Source organism: Diadema setosum, chromosome 18, assembly GCF_964275005.1.
Source record: "Diadema setosum chromosome 18, eeDiaSeto1, whole genome shotgun sequence".
Taxonomy (NCBI): Eukaryota; Metazoa; Echinodermata; class Echinoidea; order Diadematoida; family Diadematidae; genus Diadema; species Diadema setosum.
Genome location: NC_092702.1, coordinates 2,255,677 through 2,269,335, shown reverse-complemented (window position 1 = coordinate 2,269,335; position 13,659 = coordinate 2,255,677). Strand labels below are relative to the sequence as shown.

Genomic DNA, 13,659 nt, shown 5'->3' with positions numbered 1-13,659 from the left:
ACATTTTTGAAATCACTGCTCCCAAAGGTAAACTGGACCTTTAAGGGGGGAGCACCGGGCGAAAACTGCTGGCAATTACTGGCAGCAACATCATGAGAATGGCATAATGATTAAATGCGAGTGTGCGAAGCGAGCGAGCTTGAAAATTTTGATATCTTACAGTCCCCAAAACTGCCATTTGTAGCTATATTTTTCGCTTTGGAAATTAAAAGGGACGCACCGGGCACAACTGCTGTCAATCACTGGCAGCAACATCAGGAGAATGCCATAGCGATTAAATGCGAGCGAGCGGAGCAAGCGAGCCTTAAAATTTTGACATTTTGCAATCCCAGAAAATGTCGTTTGTAGCTGTGTTTTTTCGCTTTGGAAATTAAGGGGAGGCACACCGGGTGAAAACTGCTGGCAATTACTGGCAGCAACATCAGGAGAATGGCATAATGATTAAATCCGAGCGAGCGGAGCTAGCGAGCTTCAAAATTTTTGACTTATTACAGTCCAAAAACTGCCGTTTGTAGCTTTATTTTTAGCTTTGGAAATTAAGGGGGAGCACCGGGGGAAAACTGCTGGCAATTTATGGCAGCAACATCATGAGAATGGCATAATGATTAAATGCGAGTGTGCGAAGCGAGCGAGCTTGAAAAATTTTGACATCTTACAGTCCCCCAAACTGCCATTTGTAGCTATATTTTTTGCTTTGGAGATTAGGGGGGGGGGGGGCGCACCGGGCGCAACTGCTGTCAATCACTGGTAGCAACATCAGGGGAATGGCTTAGCGCTTAAATGCGAGAGAGCGGAGCGAGCGAGCTTTAAAATTTTGACATTTTACACCCCAAAAACCGCCGTTTTTAGCTATATTTTTGCGATTTGGTTTGTCCCACTTTTATGGGGGAACCATCCCCCCCCCCATCGACGCCTCTGCATATGAGGGACCTTTTGTTAAGTGAAAGATATGCTGCACACTCTTTGACAAATTAGGGAAATATACGTCAATCTCAACAGTGTACTTATCGAAAGGGATCCAGTATAGCGGAGCTTTTGCATGTTTATGATTGCAATTCAACGATTTGGTGCAAAGTTCTGGCGGTATTTGGACAATAATTCCATTAAGAAAGTTCGAAATTTGTCCTCATCTCGGAAATTGCTTGGGGGATAAATGATTTGCCTGCCTAAACACTTTCGTAGGGGCGGGGCAAATGCCCTTTGCCCCCCCCCCCCCCGAGATATTTTCGACGCCCCTGATCTTCCCTGGGTATACCCACAGATGTATCTTGACTGAATTATCAGTCACTGTCGTTCCTCATGAATGATTCAGGAAATGGAGGGGGTTCAATTATGGCAATATAGTTTTGTTATTGTTTGTTTGTTTGTTTTCGTACATATTTTGCAGATGGTCCCAAGTTACTCTCGTCTTAGCATGTTTATATGTAGGCCTACACTATTTGACGTTGTCAACGTCTGAGCCATACCTTACAGTGTATGTCCATGTCCGCGAGCGAGCGAAGCGAGCGAGCGCTTGAGAAAATTATGCATTCGATTTCCTACAAGATAGAATACTGTTCAGCTCTGTTACCTGTCTGAAGGCCGGCGTACAAACGTCATGCAATATGCCAAAATTGATACAATCACATTTCTGCTTCCTCCATTTTTTTTCTTCAAAATTCAGGGGGGGATGATTGTACAGGCCATCCCCCCCTCCTCCATTTCAGGGGGGGATATATCCCCCCCTCCATCCCCCCCGGGATTTACGCCCATGATTTCTACAGTCCCTCAATTCGCATCATATTATTTGGGCTCCATCCCCCTTTAAATCGACTCAACTTTATTGAAAAAAGTTTTATTAAAACAGGGAGGTTTAATTTCATCTTGATTAAGTCATTAAAATAGGAATATTATTAAAGAGGCTACAGTTTCAAAGCTTTCATATTCCAAGAAGTGACAACACTAACCATTACATGATGCAAAATGAGGGGCTGCATCGTTTCACATTGATGGAAATTAGTCAGCAATACCTAAGGCTTGGCTGTGAGCAAGTCCAACTACTTCCGCTTAATAAAAGTACAACTACACCACCATACAAATTTCTAAATATAAAACCATTAAAAGAATGAGTCCTTGCTCTTTATGGTCATTGCATATCTTGGATATCCAATTCGCATGTCATGCACTCCCCGAGTGGTTTGTCTATAGGTCGAGTTTTGGCACTTACCAAAGAAATCTGAAATTTTCTAAAATCAAAGGAGAATGACGAACTTGACCTTCAAGATGCTGGGGTCTTTTGTGTGTGTGTGTGTGTGTGTGTGTGTGTGTGTGTGTGTGTGTGTGTGTGTGTGTGCGTGTGTGTGTGTGTGTGTGTGTGTGTATGTGTGTGTGTGTGTGTGTGTGTGTGTTTTCCTCCTCTCTTTTTCTGGGGGGGGGGGGGGGCTTTTTTCGCCCGGGCTTTTTTCGCCCCCTCTCTAGACCCCGCCCATTCACAAACCAGGATGTCGTTCAACCGTGGACAGTCTATCCTGCACGTGGACACCCCACGTGTGTTATTGTTTGTCCACTTTGTGAATAGCAGCGCCCATCCTGTCACGGACCAATGCACTGACCAATCCATTGTGTATAGCTCCATGCGTAGACGAAGCTGCGCAGTGTATTCGCTTCGACTGCAAGTGCTTTTTTTTGTATTATATTGTAGTTTTCAATACTGCTGCATGACCATTATCAAACTGTTCATCTCTTATCATTTAATAAATTTGTGACGTAAACACGTCATCTTCCGCGCATGGGACCTTACAGGAAGGATTTGGCGCATTCTTTTTCCCTGTGTGATAGTTCGCCGTTCTGACAGTCCCGTAATTTCTATAGCGTCTGAAGGAGACTGATAGCGTTCTCAACCCACCCACCCACTTGAATGGCCCCCACAGTTGAGATGTGATTTATTCTTTCCCTCTACTCCCACTCCGGACAGTATAAGCACAAGAGATTCCAAGGAGGTATCCTCATTCTCATAGAACGTACTATTTTCTCGATCTTTGACAGATCTCCTTGGTACAGGAGCAATAGCTTGACACTGACAGTTACTGAGTGGGATCTTCCAGTTGCACATCACTGAAATCAAGATTTGGTTGTGCAGAAGATTGAAGAGAACAGTGCAAGAGACATCCTTTGCGATTCGGAATCTCGTGAGTATGGTAAATATACAGACTACTGAATTCAAAAAGAGTATTTATCCTTCTCGTGATGTAGGCGGATGATCGAGGACAATCTATTTTATGATTATTACATGCATGGCAGGTGTCACTTGGATTCAGTGAGGGTATACCCTATGTAGTATGAATTCAATCAACGTAATGGCATACATGTAGCATACCGCTATAGCGGTATGCTATGCCATTACGTTGATTGAATTCATTATGATAATGCAAGGATTATGTCGTACTTCACTGTTTAACTCAAACTATATACATATATTTGTATATATCTACAATATTCACCTATCTATACATGTTTCTATGTATGTATGTATGTATGTATGTATGTATGTATGTATGTATGTATGTACAATGTATGTATCTATCTATCTGTCTATCCATCCATCTATCTATCTGTCTATCTATCTATCTATCTCCCTCTGTTATTCGATACAGCTGTAGTATAAATTGAACATTGAGGTATAGAGGAGCTTTTCCCATTCGCCTATTGATGCGTTCTGCGCACATTCACGTTGAATGTTCAGTGTGTGCACGAAGCTATGTGTGCTATTCATCATCATCAGTGGACTGACGAATATGATTTTATTCATGTCAGTTTTCTTTGTGCCTATACAACAATACCATGTCACCGTTTGGGCAACTGCGCTTTTCGCAGTATTGAAATTGTTCTTCATCTATAGATATGCACTATAATGTTGTAGATTTCGCGAGAAACGCCATACGCCATAACGTCATCATCGCGATTGGACCAGATCTCTGCAGCTATAACATACTGTATATCTGTTTAAAAAAAAATACTGCCGTATTGTTTACCGTTTATACCTGGTTGTGAGCTTGTGGTAGAGGGAAATATTATTTTTGGATATTCATTGCAGATGACAGCAGATGATCGAAGATGACATCGAAAGATAACAATTCTGTTGAGCTTGTAAGCGTGGTCGATTCGAGGGTGGATGAGGAAAAACACATCGCCGGACAAAATGGCCACAAGAAGTCAACGCAAGTCGAAATCAAAGGTATTTCAATCCATTACCAGCTTTGACTTACAACAACTAACAACTTAGCAAGCAACTGAAGTAAACTCAGTCCAGAAGAAAAGTCACATGATTATATAGGCTGTTTCGGAATATCCGTTTGAAGGTTGCACCTGTTTAGTAAAGCAGCCTAGTGCTGTCTGATCTTTATGATGGGAATTACACGTCTCACGAACGTCTCACTGACTTTTTTTTTAAACCAATCCTTCTATTTCTCTGACAACATGACATCATGTGATTTGCATCAAATCATTGTGGAAACATAATGAGTAACGAAACAGGTTATCACTCCCAGGGAGGTGGAAGTATTCCCTTATTCAACGAGGTGATTTTAGTGGCGTATTATGGACATAATGATTATTGTTCTGCCGACATTTTGTTATGTATTCTCCCGGTTTTACTAGTACTTTATTCTTGTCATGCGAGTCAATTAGAACATGCATGGACTGACTCGAGTTCCCCCACTTTCCAATCTTCATTAGTTTGGTCGGTTTTTTTTTTCAGCTTTCATCTCAATGAAAAAAAGAAAAATTCTACAGTCATGATCCTGTTCTCATTATAGAGTATAATTATCATGATTAATAACTATACACAATAATCTTCTCTATTTGAGTAAGCTGATATTAAAGACTGAAGCTGCTTATGTCAGCACAAAAACTGATTTCGAAACTTTGATGGGAGCTTTATGTTGTTGCATGTTGCGTCAAAATAATGATGTGACTGGATCCCAATGGAAGAACAGAATCATTATAATAGCGAATCTGAAATGGGCAATCCATCCATTTTGTCACCTTTCTTTGATTTATGTATGATTCATGTATTGTTCTGTGTACTTTTTAATGTGAAATGCAGAATAAATAAACAAACAAGAAACCAAAGAATTACGAGATAATCAATATATCACTTGTGCTGTCAACATGACGTTACATCGCAAGATAAAATCGTTTCGAAAGATTCATGTTGTCGCGAAGCCACGATCTATAAATTAGGCAGATCGGTCAAACGAGACATAAGGGATCCCAGTATTATAAGCATGCTTGCGGCCTTGTTATCAACTAGATCTTATCCGTGTGCTTTGTTATTTTATCCTGAGGGAAACGTATGCCTATTGAGTGATTACGTAACTCCTCGTCCTTTGAGTCGGACATCGTGGTCTTGCACGCTTTTTTTTTTTTTTTTTTTTTTTTTTGGTGGCGAGCAAGTACAATGTAATTGGACACAGCATCATGCCTAACCCAGAGTGATAACTCTATTCCCTGCTATTGATATATTAGATTTCAGTAATTTAGAAACAATTTAGTGACATTTCGAAGCATTTCTTAAATCCTCCCCTTGGTCAACGAATGACCGCTGGCATAGCTGTGCTATCTGCATTGAAATCTAATTTGGCAAGGTTTTATGACAGCTGGCGTGCTAGGTCTGTTGCTAAGACTGGTTAATATTTGATGATTGCAAAATAAACGAGTCCAAGGCTGAAGATGAGTAACGGCTTAAAGGGCATCCAAAATGTTTCCAAGATTATATTAAAGGCACAATTTACCATTTGCATAATGAAACAAAAACTCAGTATTAGTGTTTTAAAATAGTTCTAAAATGTGAGTTGGGGATAGAAACAACCACTGTAACAATTTGAATCCGTATAATATATGTTAAATATTGTTAAATACACACAATATGAGCAATAGTTATAATAAAAAATGTTCCAGACTAAATCGTCTACAGTTATGGTTTAATGAGAAAAATACCAATATCTCCTTATATTTTAGGCTTTATTGCAAAAATCTTATATGGTAGGATGTTTTGTGACACAACAGACCTACACATATGCATCAAATGCGACATCTTGAACATTTTTAAAATCACCGCTCCCAAAGGTAGACCTTTAAAGACCAGTATACCTTTGGGAACGGTGATTTAAAAAAATTTTAAGATACAACATTTAATGCATATGTGTAGGTCTGTTGTGCCACAAAACATACTATCATGTAAAATTTTCGCGATAAAGCATAAAATATAAGGAGATTTCTGTATTTTTCTCAGTAAACCGTAACTGTAGACCGTTTAGTCTGGAAACATTTTTATTATAACTATTATTCACGTTTTGTATATTTAACAATACTTAACATCAATTTTACGGATTCATATTTTTACAGTGGTTGTTTCTATCCCTAACCCACATTTTAGAACTATTCTAAAGCACTATATGCTATGGGTTTTTGTTTCATCTGCAAATGGCAAATCAGATGTGTATCATTTTACAAAAAAGTTTGTCGATGTCTTGTGTATCCATGAAAGCCAGAAACAGAATGAGAAAACATTGTAAGTGTAATGTATCCACAAGTTTAGAATGTACGAAGTTTTCCTGATGTAGATGCACCAAATCATTTTGTCATAGTATAGTATTCTTATAATCATGTTTGTTATCCATGTGACAATCACTTTTTTTCTGACGAGAAAACTTTGCAGCACACATAATAGGGCCTAAACTTCCAACGCAAAGGCGAATGAGCAGAATCTATGTTGTGACATGCGTGTGCTGGTGACTAGTTTGAATGAAAGACTATTATAGGATACATGCATCTATCTTGATATACTATATTACATGACAATGGCTGATGACATGCATTGTTATTCCCTCCTGAGAGTTACTGTATTAGCCAACGAGGAACCATCACTGCTGCGTTCACACTGTCATCTTCTAAGTAGAAATTGTAGTTTGCACGTGATCAGAACCGAGATTATTTTGTCAGAAAGATGCTCTTGCATGGCCACGAAGTTCAAAACAGCTAGAGGCCGCCCATCAAGGAGCCCTCCAAAGTTCTGGATTTTCTTGCGGTTTTTTTTTTCAATTTTCTTTATTCATTTCTTGAACCATAAGTTCCGCGGCCCCTCTAAAGCAAAACAGACAGAAATAATTTATGTATGCGCAGTACATTTACTATACATGATATAACTTATAACCACTCTGTGTCTCTTTCTATAAATCTTATTCATTTTTCCCATGAAATGGTTTTGTGTTGTCCTTTTCAGTAGTCGGGGGAGGGGGAGGACAATGCACATAGTAATTTCCTTTTGTTCAGTCATTTTTTTTTCTCATCTATAATACGCAGTCATTTTTCCCATAGGTTACGTCATACACTGAAATCGTTTCTATAAGTTCGTTCTCTTCATTTATTCTTGTTAAGATGTGTTTTTGTATCTGTATGAGTGTGCATTTATCCCACGCAGGATTGAAATAGAAGTGGCTCACGTCGAACTTCATTGTTTGCTTTCCCAGATGTAATTATTTGATATAAAGCCCCGGGTCATGCGGCTAAGAGCACAAGTGTTATTGCACGGGGTTCAAATAGGGAGCTGCTATACAATCTAAATATTTGAATTATGATCTTGAAAAGTTTTATCGCAATTTTTATTCCCTTGAGTGTACTTGATAACCAGAAAGACCGATTGTGCAGCGATCATCCTTATATGTACCTGAAGATGATGGTTGCGAAATCTATAGTTATGAAATACAAAAGTATGAGATAATGTGAGTATTCACATCAGATAAGAACATTGCATGTGATAGGGGCCCCCTCGATGTCTCCTTTGACTTATCAATAAAGAGATAATTTTATGCGGAGAAAAATTAAGAGGTGCAGAAGAGACGACGACCTGTTACAACCTTATATAATCAATACAGTTCCAAATCTATTTCATTTCATTTCATTTCATTTCATTTCATTTCATTTCATTTCATTTCATTTCTATTCATTCATTTAGGCCACATATCCAAATGATACAAAATTATTGCAAAGTAGAATTGACGATTTGAACAAGAAGGTGCAATGTCATGAAGGAAATAAAAAAAAATAGTACAGTTGTACGTTGTATAACAAAAGTATAATACATACACACCTGCATACAAACACATATGAATCTACGTAATATAAAAACATTTTGATCTTCATGAAATCACTTTGAGTTGAAATAGCACAAGATAGTAAGGATGGAGGGAACTTAAAAAAAAAGAGCCTGTTCAATCTGTCAACCGACTGACATATCAAAATTAGCCTAGTCTAGCCTCTGAGATGACAGTTTTGTAGTTAATTAAGTTTTCGACAACCGGGTTGCAAAAGGACCAGTGTGACTATAACGGAATTTACATAAACTGATACTATTACGTTAATGCTAATGATGATTATTGGTAATGTAGAAGTAATGATTATGTAGTTGTGATAATTCATGTTTCTATTAGGATAATAATCTGCAGAGGCCTCTTTTCAGGACAGACAAACGTATAGATCAAACAAAAACTTCATAAAAATTTCGATCAGTCACTGTGACTTGACGATGAATAATGACGCTTCAAGGAATTTGATAAGAAGCACAGCTACAGGCAGCTATGCATGGTCTAAATTTACTGTGCATGAAAGAGAAAACTAATCCAGGAAAACCATTCTCACCTAAGTTTATAACTCGTGTGATTTCGTATATCTCAAAATATTATAATTTATTCTTCCGTTTTGATGATATAGTTTTCAAATCCACAAGATCACATTTGGGAGGTCATAACGTGCTTTCGTAGACCCATGACCAAATCTTCCTCACCTTGGAGTAATGTTCATTGCTCCGAATGTTCGTTAATAAAAAAAATTGTTTAAAAAGGGGGAAAAAAGAAAAAAAAAAGACGCGTACAAACAAACCTCCAGAATAACGAAACTTATAGATTTCGCTTCGGGAGAAACGAATTCCTTCGAAATAACGAACCATCGGAATAACGAACCTTCGGAATAAGGAACCTTCGGAATACCGAACTGTAACCGTACCTTCCATCTGCACACATCCTCTCTTACAATCCTTTGCATTTCTGGGCCAATTTTCCTCGCGCCAAGAGCAAGATGTACACAGCGGTGCATGTAAATGTGTACTGAATGGATTGGGTTCGGATTGAAATATATAATAGACTTCTACTCCACTTTCGTTACCGCTGTGAAAAACTATAGTCATAGTCATGCATTCCAGTTAATTTCAGTGTGATATTATATATTTGTAACAAAGTATTAATGGCTGAAAAACAACTCTAGGACAGCTAGGTATACGTGCAATAAATGAATAATGTGAAGTAAAAAACAAACAAACAAGCGTAATCCAGTAGGTCGGCGGTGATAATAAAAAAAAAAAAAAAACGCTAACTGGGTTAACATGCATATAAGCCTAAGAGCCCTCTTCAAGGACCGTGAAACGGGAGGGGGGGGGGTGGACGCTGGTTTTAGTCTAAAATATCTAAAATCTATCCTCATTATCCCTCTCTCTTCTGTTTAAATAACAATGGCATTATTCCACCTCATTTTCCCGTCAGTGACGAAAAACTCCAATATATACATACCATATCATTGTAAAAACTGTTGATAAAAAAACTTTGAAAATGACGTTAATCTGTTGTTGCTTTTGTTTTTGATTTTAACTCGTCATATTGTTTCCTCTCCATAATAATTCATTGGTGAATGCATAACATACCTGTCGTGTTGTGATTTTTACGCCACTGGGAAACGTGATGGTTCAACTGGATTTTAAGTTCACATTGACAGTATTGTTAAATGCTAACAGCCAACTTCCTGTTCAAGCTCGTTCCACAAACGGCACTCACCCTCATTATGGATTTCTGTTCAAAGTGCACGAAATTGTGTATAACCGCAGTTGATATAATGACGAATTTAGGCTGATTTATGTGGTTTTTCACGTCCTTGAGAGTTTCAGAAAGAATAGACTTTGTGATCCGAGAGAGGATGTCAAAGTCCCACACGCGCAACTGCATGTAGGCCCTACATGTATCATTATACATCACACAACTACACAACTGCAACCCGCTCCCGATAGTTTTATGATAATTATCTACGGTCAATAGACAAAGTCTCGTTTAGAACACGTTGTTACGTACAAATAATCATAGTTCATAGCGTTAAAATTGTTGGACATTTATACTGTCGCCTGATCAGGGGAAAATGGTCACCAGCATTCGATGGTCTGAGTCACTTCTACGATACTGCATAATATATGAATGGGTTATAAACTTATTGTGCAAATAGATTGTTTTGCTGGCAAGTAATTTTGAGGACGTCTGATCGAGGATCTGGCTTGACTTCTAGACAAGATCCGAGGAGACTGGAGGTGTGGCCCTGCCTCAAGTCTATAGCGTCACTGTGAAAAGCGAGGAATGCAAAGTGGTATCGTACGCTCTAGATTCCCCGTGCATACAGGTAAATGCAGCGCGATATGACCTGGATCCGGCGTATAATATCCCGACATTCCCGCATAATGCTATAGAGAATAGTATTGTTTTGAAATAATAGCTTTGCATGTCTAAAGGAACGTTCGAAGGAATGTAATTGTTTGTCGGTCTATAAGCCTATCACTTCATCTCTCTACCAGTGGCCTTTACTCTTCTAACCTTCGTTCCATGAAGTAGTTTCGTCTTTAAGCATGATTGAATGTGAACTCATCATATTGTGTGCTCGGATATGACATGATTGACTCTGTTCTGCGTGTGTGCATCATTTTGTGAACATGTGTGTGCACGTATAGGTAAATTTGTACTATGTGGGCGGGGGGGGGGGGGGACTGAGCTATATCGGGGCATATATGTGTGAATCAAATTTTAGGAAAGGTCTGTGAAAATAGATAAAGCTCTTTGAAGAAAAAAAAAATACAAAACGTAGTCGATCTCTATTAGGAAGAAATGAAACATTTCAGAACACTGTGGTCTTTCGTTCGAGACTCCTCTGTGCGCTGGTCGGGCTGGCATGTTCGCTGGTGGTATTAGGGCCTACAACTTTCTCCCGTGGATTTGCGAAGATAAAGGGTTACTATAATACATGTTATGTTTACAATTTGTTATTCCGAAGGTTTGTTATTCCAGTAAAGGTTCACTTAAAAAATGAAATAAGGTTCGTTATTCCAAGGATTTATTTATCCGAAAATGAAATCAGCGGTCCGTTATTACGAGGGTTTGTTGATCCGAAAACGAAATAAGGTTCGTTTGTAAGCACTTTTTTCGCTTTCAGATAAACAAACATTTATTTTGATATTCCGATTATAGAGGAAACTTCGAAATAACCAACCTCTGATTTCATTTTCAGATTAGCAAACCTTTGGATTAACAAACTACTCACTCATTTTCGGATTAACGAGTCTCGGGCATAACGCAATAATTTAATGTTCGGATTAACGAACCCTGTGTCATTTTCTGATTGATGAACATTAAGTATATGGAATTTGTGTGTTTCGGAAAAATTAACATTCGGGAAAGAGAATCTGATTTCATTTTCGGATTAAAGAACCATCGGAATAACGAACATTGCTCGATGTCAAAGCTGATGGGAAAGAAGCACATAATTAAGTAACCAACAAGAACAATGGAACTCTCCTCCTCCCGCGACACTCAACACCATAGCATGATTTCAAGTTCGGGTTTAACGCAGGTAATGGCATTAAAATAACACTAACTTCTAACACCAGCACTAACACCGGACATGAAATCATCCATAGTGTCATCAGGTTGAGCGAAAATGGTATCGCAAGCTGTATAGAAGGGGACTATGACTGTAGGATCATTACGACAGTGATGGCGGTGGTAAAAGAAGTCTCATGAGCTACAAAGCCGAACACCGTTTGATTATAGTAATGAAGGTTCTGATGCCGTTTGGTCAGTGCGCAATGAAGTAATGTGAATGACTTCATTCCTCTTTGCTATTTAACGTACACCGTTTGCTCCATTGCCTTCCTTGAGTAATCTCCAACGTCAAAGGTCATTCTCCCTTACTTGAATTATGGACATGGCAAGATACACAGTCGCAGCTCTGTTTCATTTAGCAATGGTACATGACGAACGAGGTACACGATTTATTACGCCCCAAAGTCCAACGTCCTGCATACTGCTTTACTGTGAAGAGTCACGCAAGATGTGATGTAAATCAGTGATTGAATTGTTTATAGGGAACCAAACGTGCCGATGCGGTGAATTACTCCATGTCGAGAGCGACGGGTTAATGTTCTACCTGTCATGATGTAGATTGTTTGTTTTATTCCTTGCATGACACACACACACACAAAAAAAAAAAAATCATCACGTGTATCAACACTATGGACTTCAACATGTAACAACTAATATGTATCTTATCTTGTAATTCGCTCCGCCTATAACAGCGGGTTAAGTGTGTCGGTTACAGTGAATCGTCTGTGTATCGATCCTTTCTCGTAAATCTGCGAAAGTGACACAGGTCTACAGAAAAGCTGCCAAAAGCTGAGCAATTGAGATTGTTCATGTTCAGATCAACTTGTTATTAGCTGTTTCTTCATTGTGTAACAGATAGAAAATATCACGAATGCACATCGTCTGCTCTTAACCTGTGTTATCGGTACAGAATCATGAGGACGACATCCGTTGATAAATTACCCGAAGGTTTAGAATCGTCTTGGGTGTATTATCAGTCGACGTGGGCGGGAAATTTCGCCTTTACTTATGTTTTTGATATTCATCAATTTATTTGTGAGTATTTCCATGATGTCATAATTCTGTCAGATCGACCGTTTGAACACTGTTTTGTTCCCTTCCGTTTTTTTCAAATGCTTTGAGTAAATCAAATTAAGTACGTCCTGTAGCATCAAGGAAATGTCTTTCTACTACACGTTGATCAATCCTTTTTTAATTTGCGTGTCTGTGTTACTGTTGTTTTATATATTCGCGGCCATGCACTCGTGTCAGTAATGAAAGATGGCAGTCATATTAGCGATTGGTTACTTTACTAATACTTGCACGCATATAGAAAATTCTCTCTCTCTCTCTCTCTCTCACGCACACACACACACACACACACACACACACACACCCATACACACACGCAGACTCGCGCGCGTGCGTCTACAAGAGTTATCCCATTCTGAGTACTTCTATTACTTTCATACACATCCACACAATCATATACAAAGAATAACACGAATAATCATATTGCGATTACTTTTTATATCTACACACAGATTCCAACGGCACGGGGAAGAGTAATGGAGTATCTGCTGCTTCCTTATCAACACCATCCAGCCTCACGAAGGTGAGTGAAAATAATACTTCTGCCTTCTTGCTTATATCCCAATTTTCCATTGAATCTGTGTTAAGTATCACGTCTGTTTACATCACATGAATGCCCGATTTTTTTATGCTATACAACATTTTAAAGAAGACAATTCTTTCATGATTTCTTAAGAGCAACTTTAAATAGACATTATAACACTTAGGTTCAACTAGAATAGAAATGTTATAAGCATCGTTGTAACTCTTTAGTGACTTAAATTTCACCATTTCAATTGTAAAGACACTGCATGAGAGACGGCAATGAACTTGTTAATCAAGTCGCTTATCTATTCGCAAATGACAATTTCTTGAGGGATAGTGA

At 38.6% G+C, this 13,659-nt stretch overlaps 1 protein-coding gene across 3 annotated transcripts in view; it reads left to right on the top strand.

Annotated features, from left to right (window-relative positions):
* Nucleotides 1-13,659, top strand: part of LOC140241858 (uncharacterized) — a 99,418-nt gene that overhangs the window by 83,719 nt on the left and 2,040 nt on the right. For 2 of the 3 annotated variants that reach the window (XM_072321611.1, XM_072321612.1), the window contains exons 2-4: nt 3,025-3,167; nt 4,073-4,213; nt 13,247-13,317. In XM_072321611.1, coding sequence (XP_072177712.1) covers nt 4,093-4,213; nt 13,247-13,317 — 192 coding nt within the window. In that variant the 5' untranslated portion in view covers nt 3,025-3,167; nt 4,073-4,092. Of the gene's footprint in view, nt 1-2,970; nt 3,168-4,072; nt 4,214-13,246; nt 13,318-13,659 lie in introns of those variants that run through there. The other variant, XM_072321610.1, reaches the window with a different exon arrangement.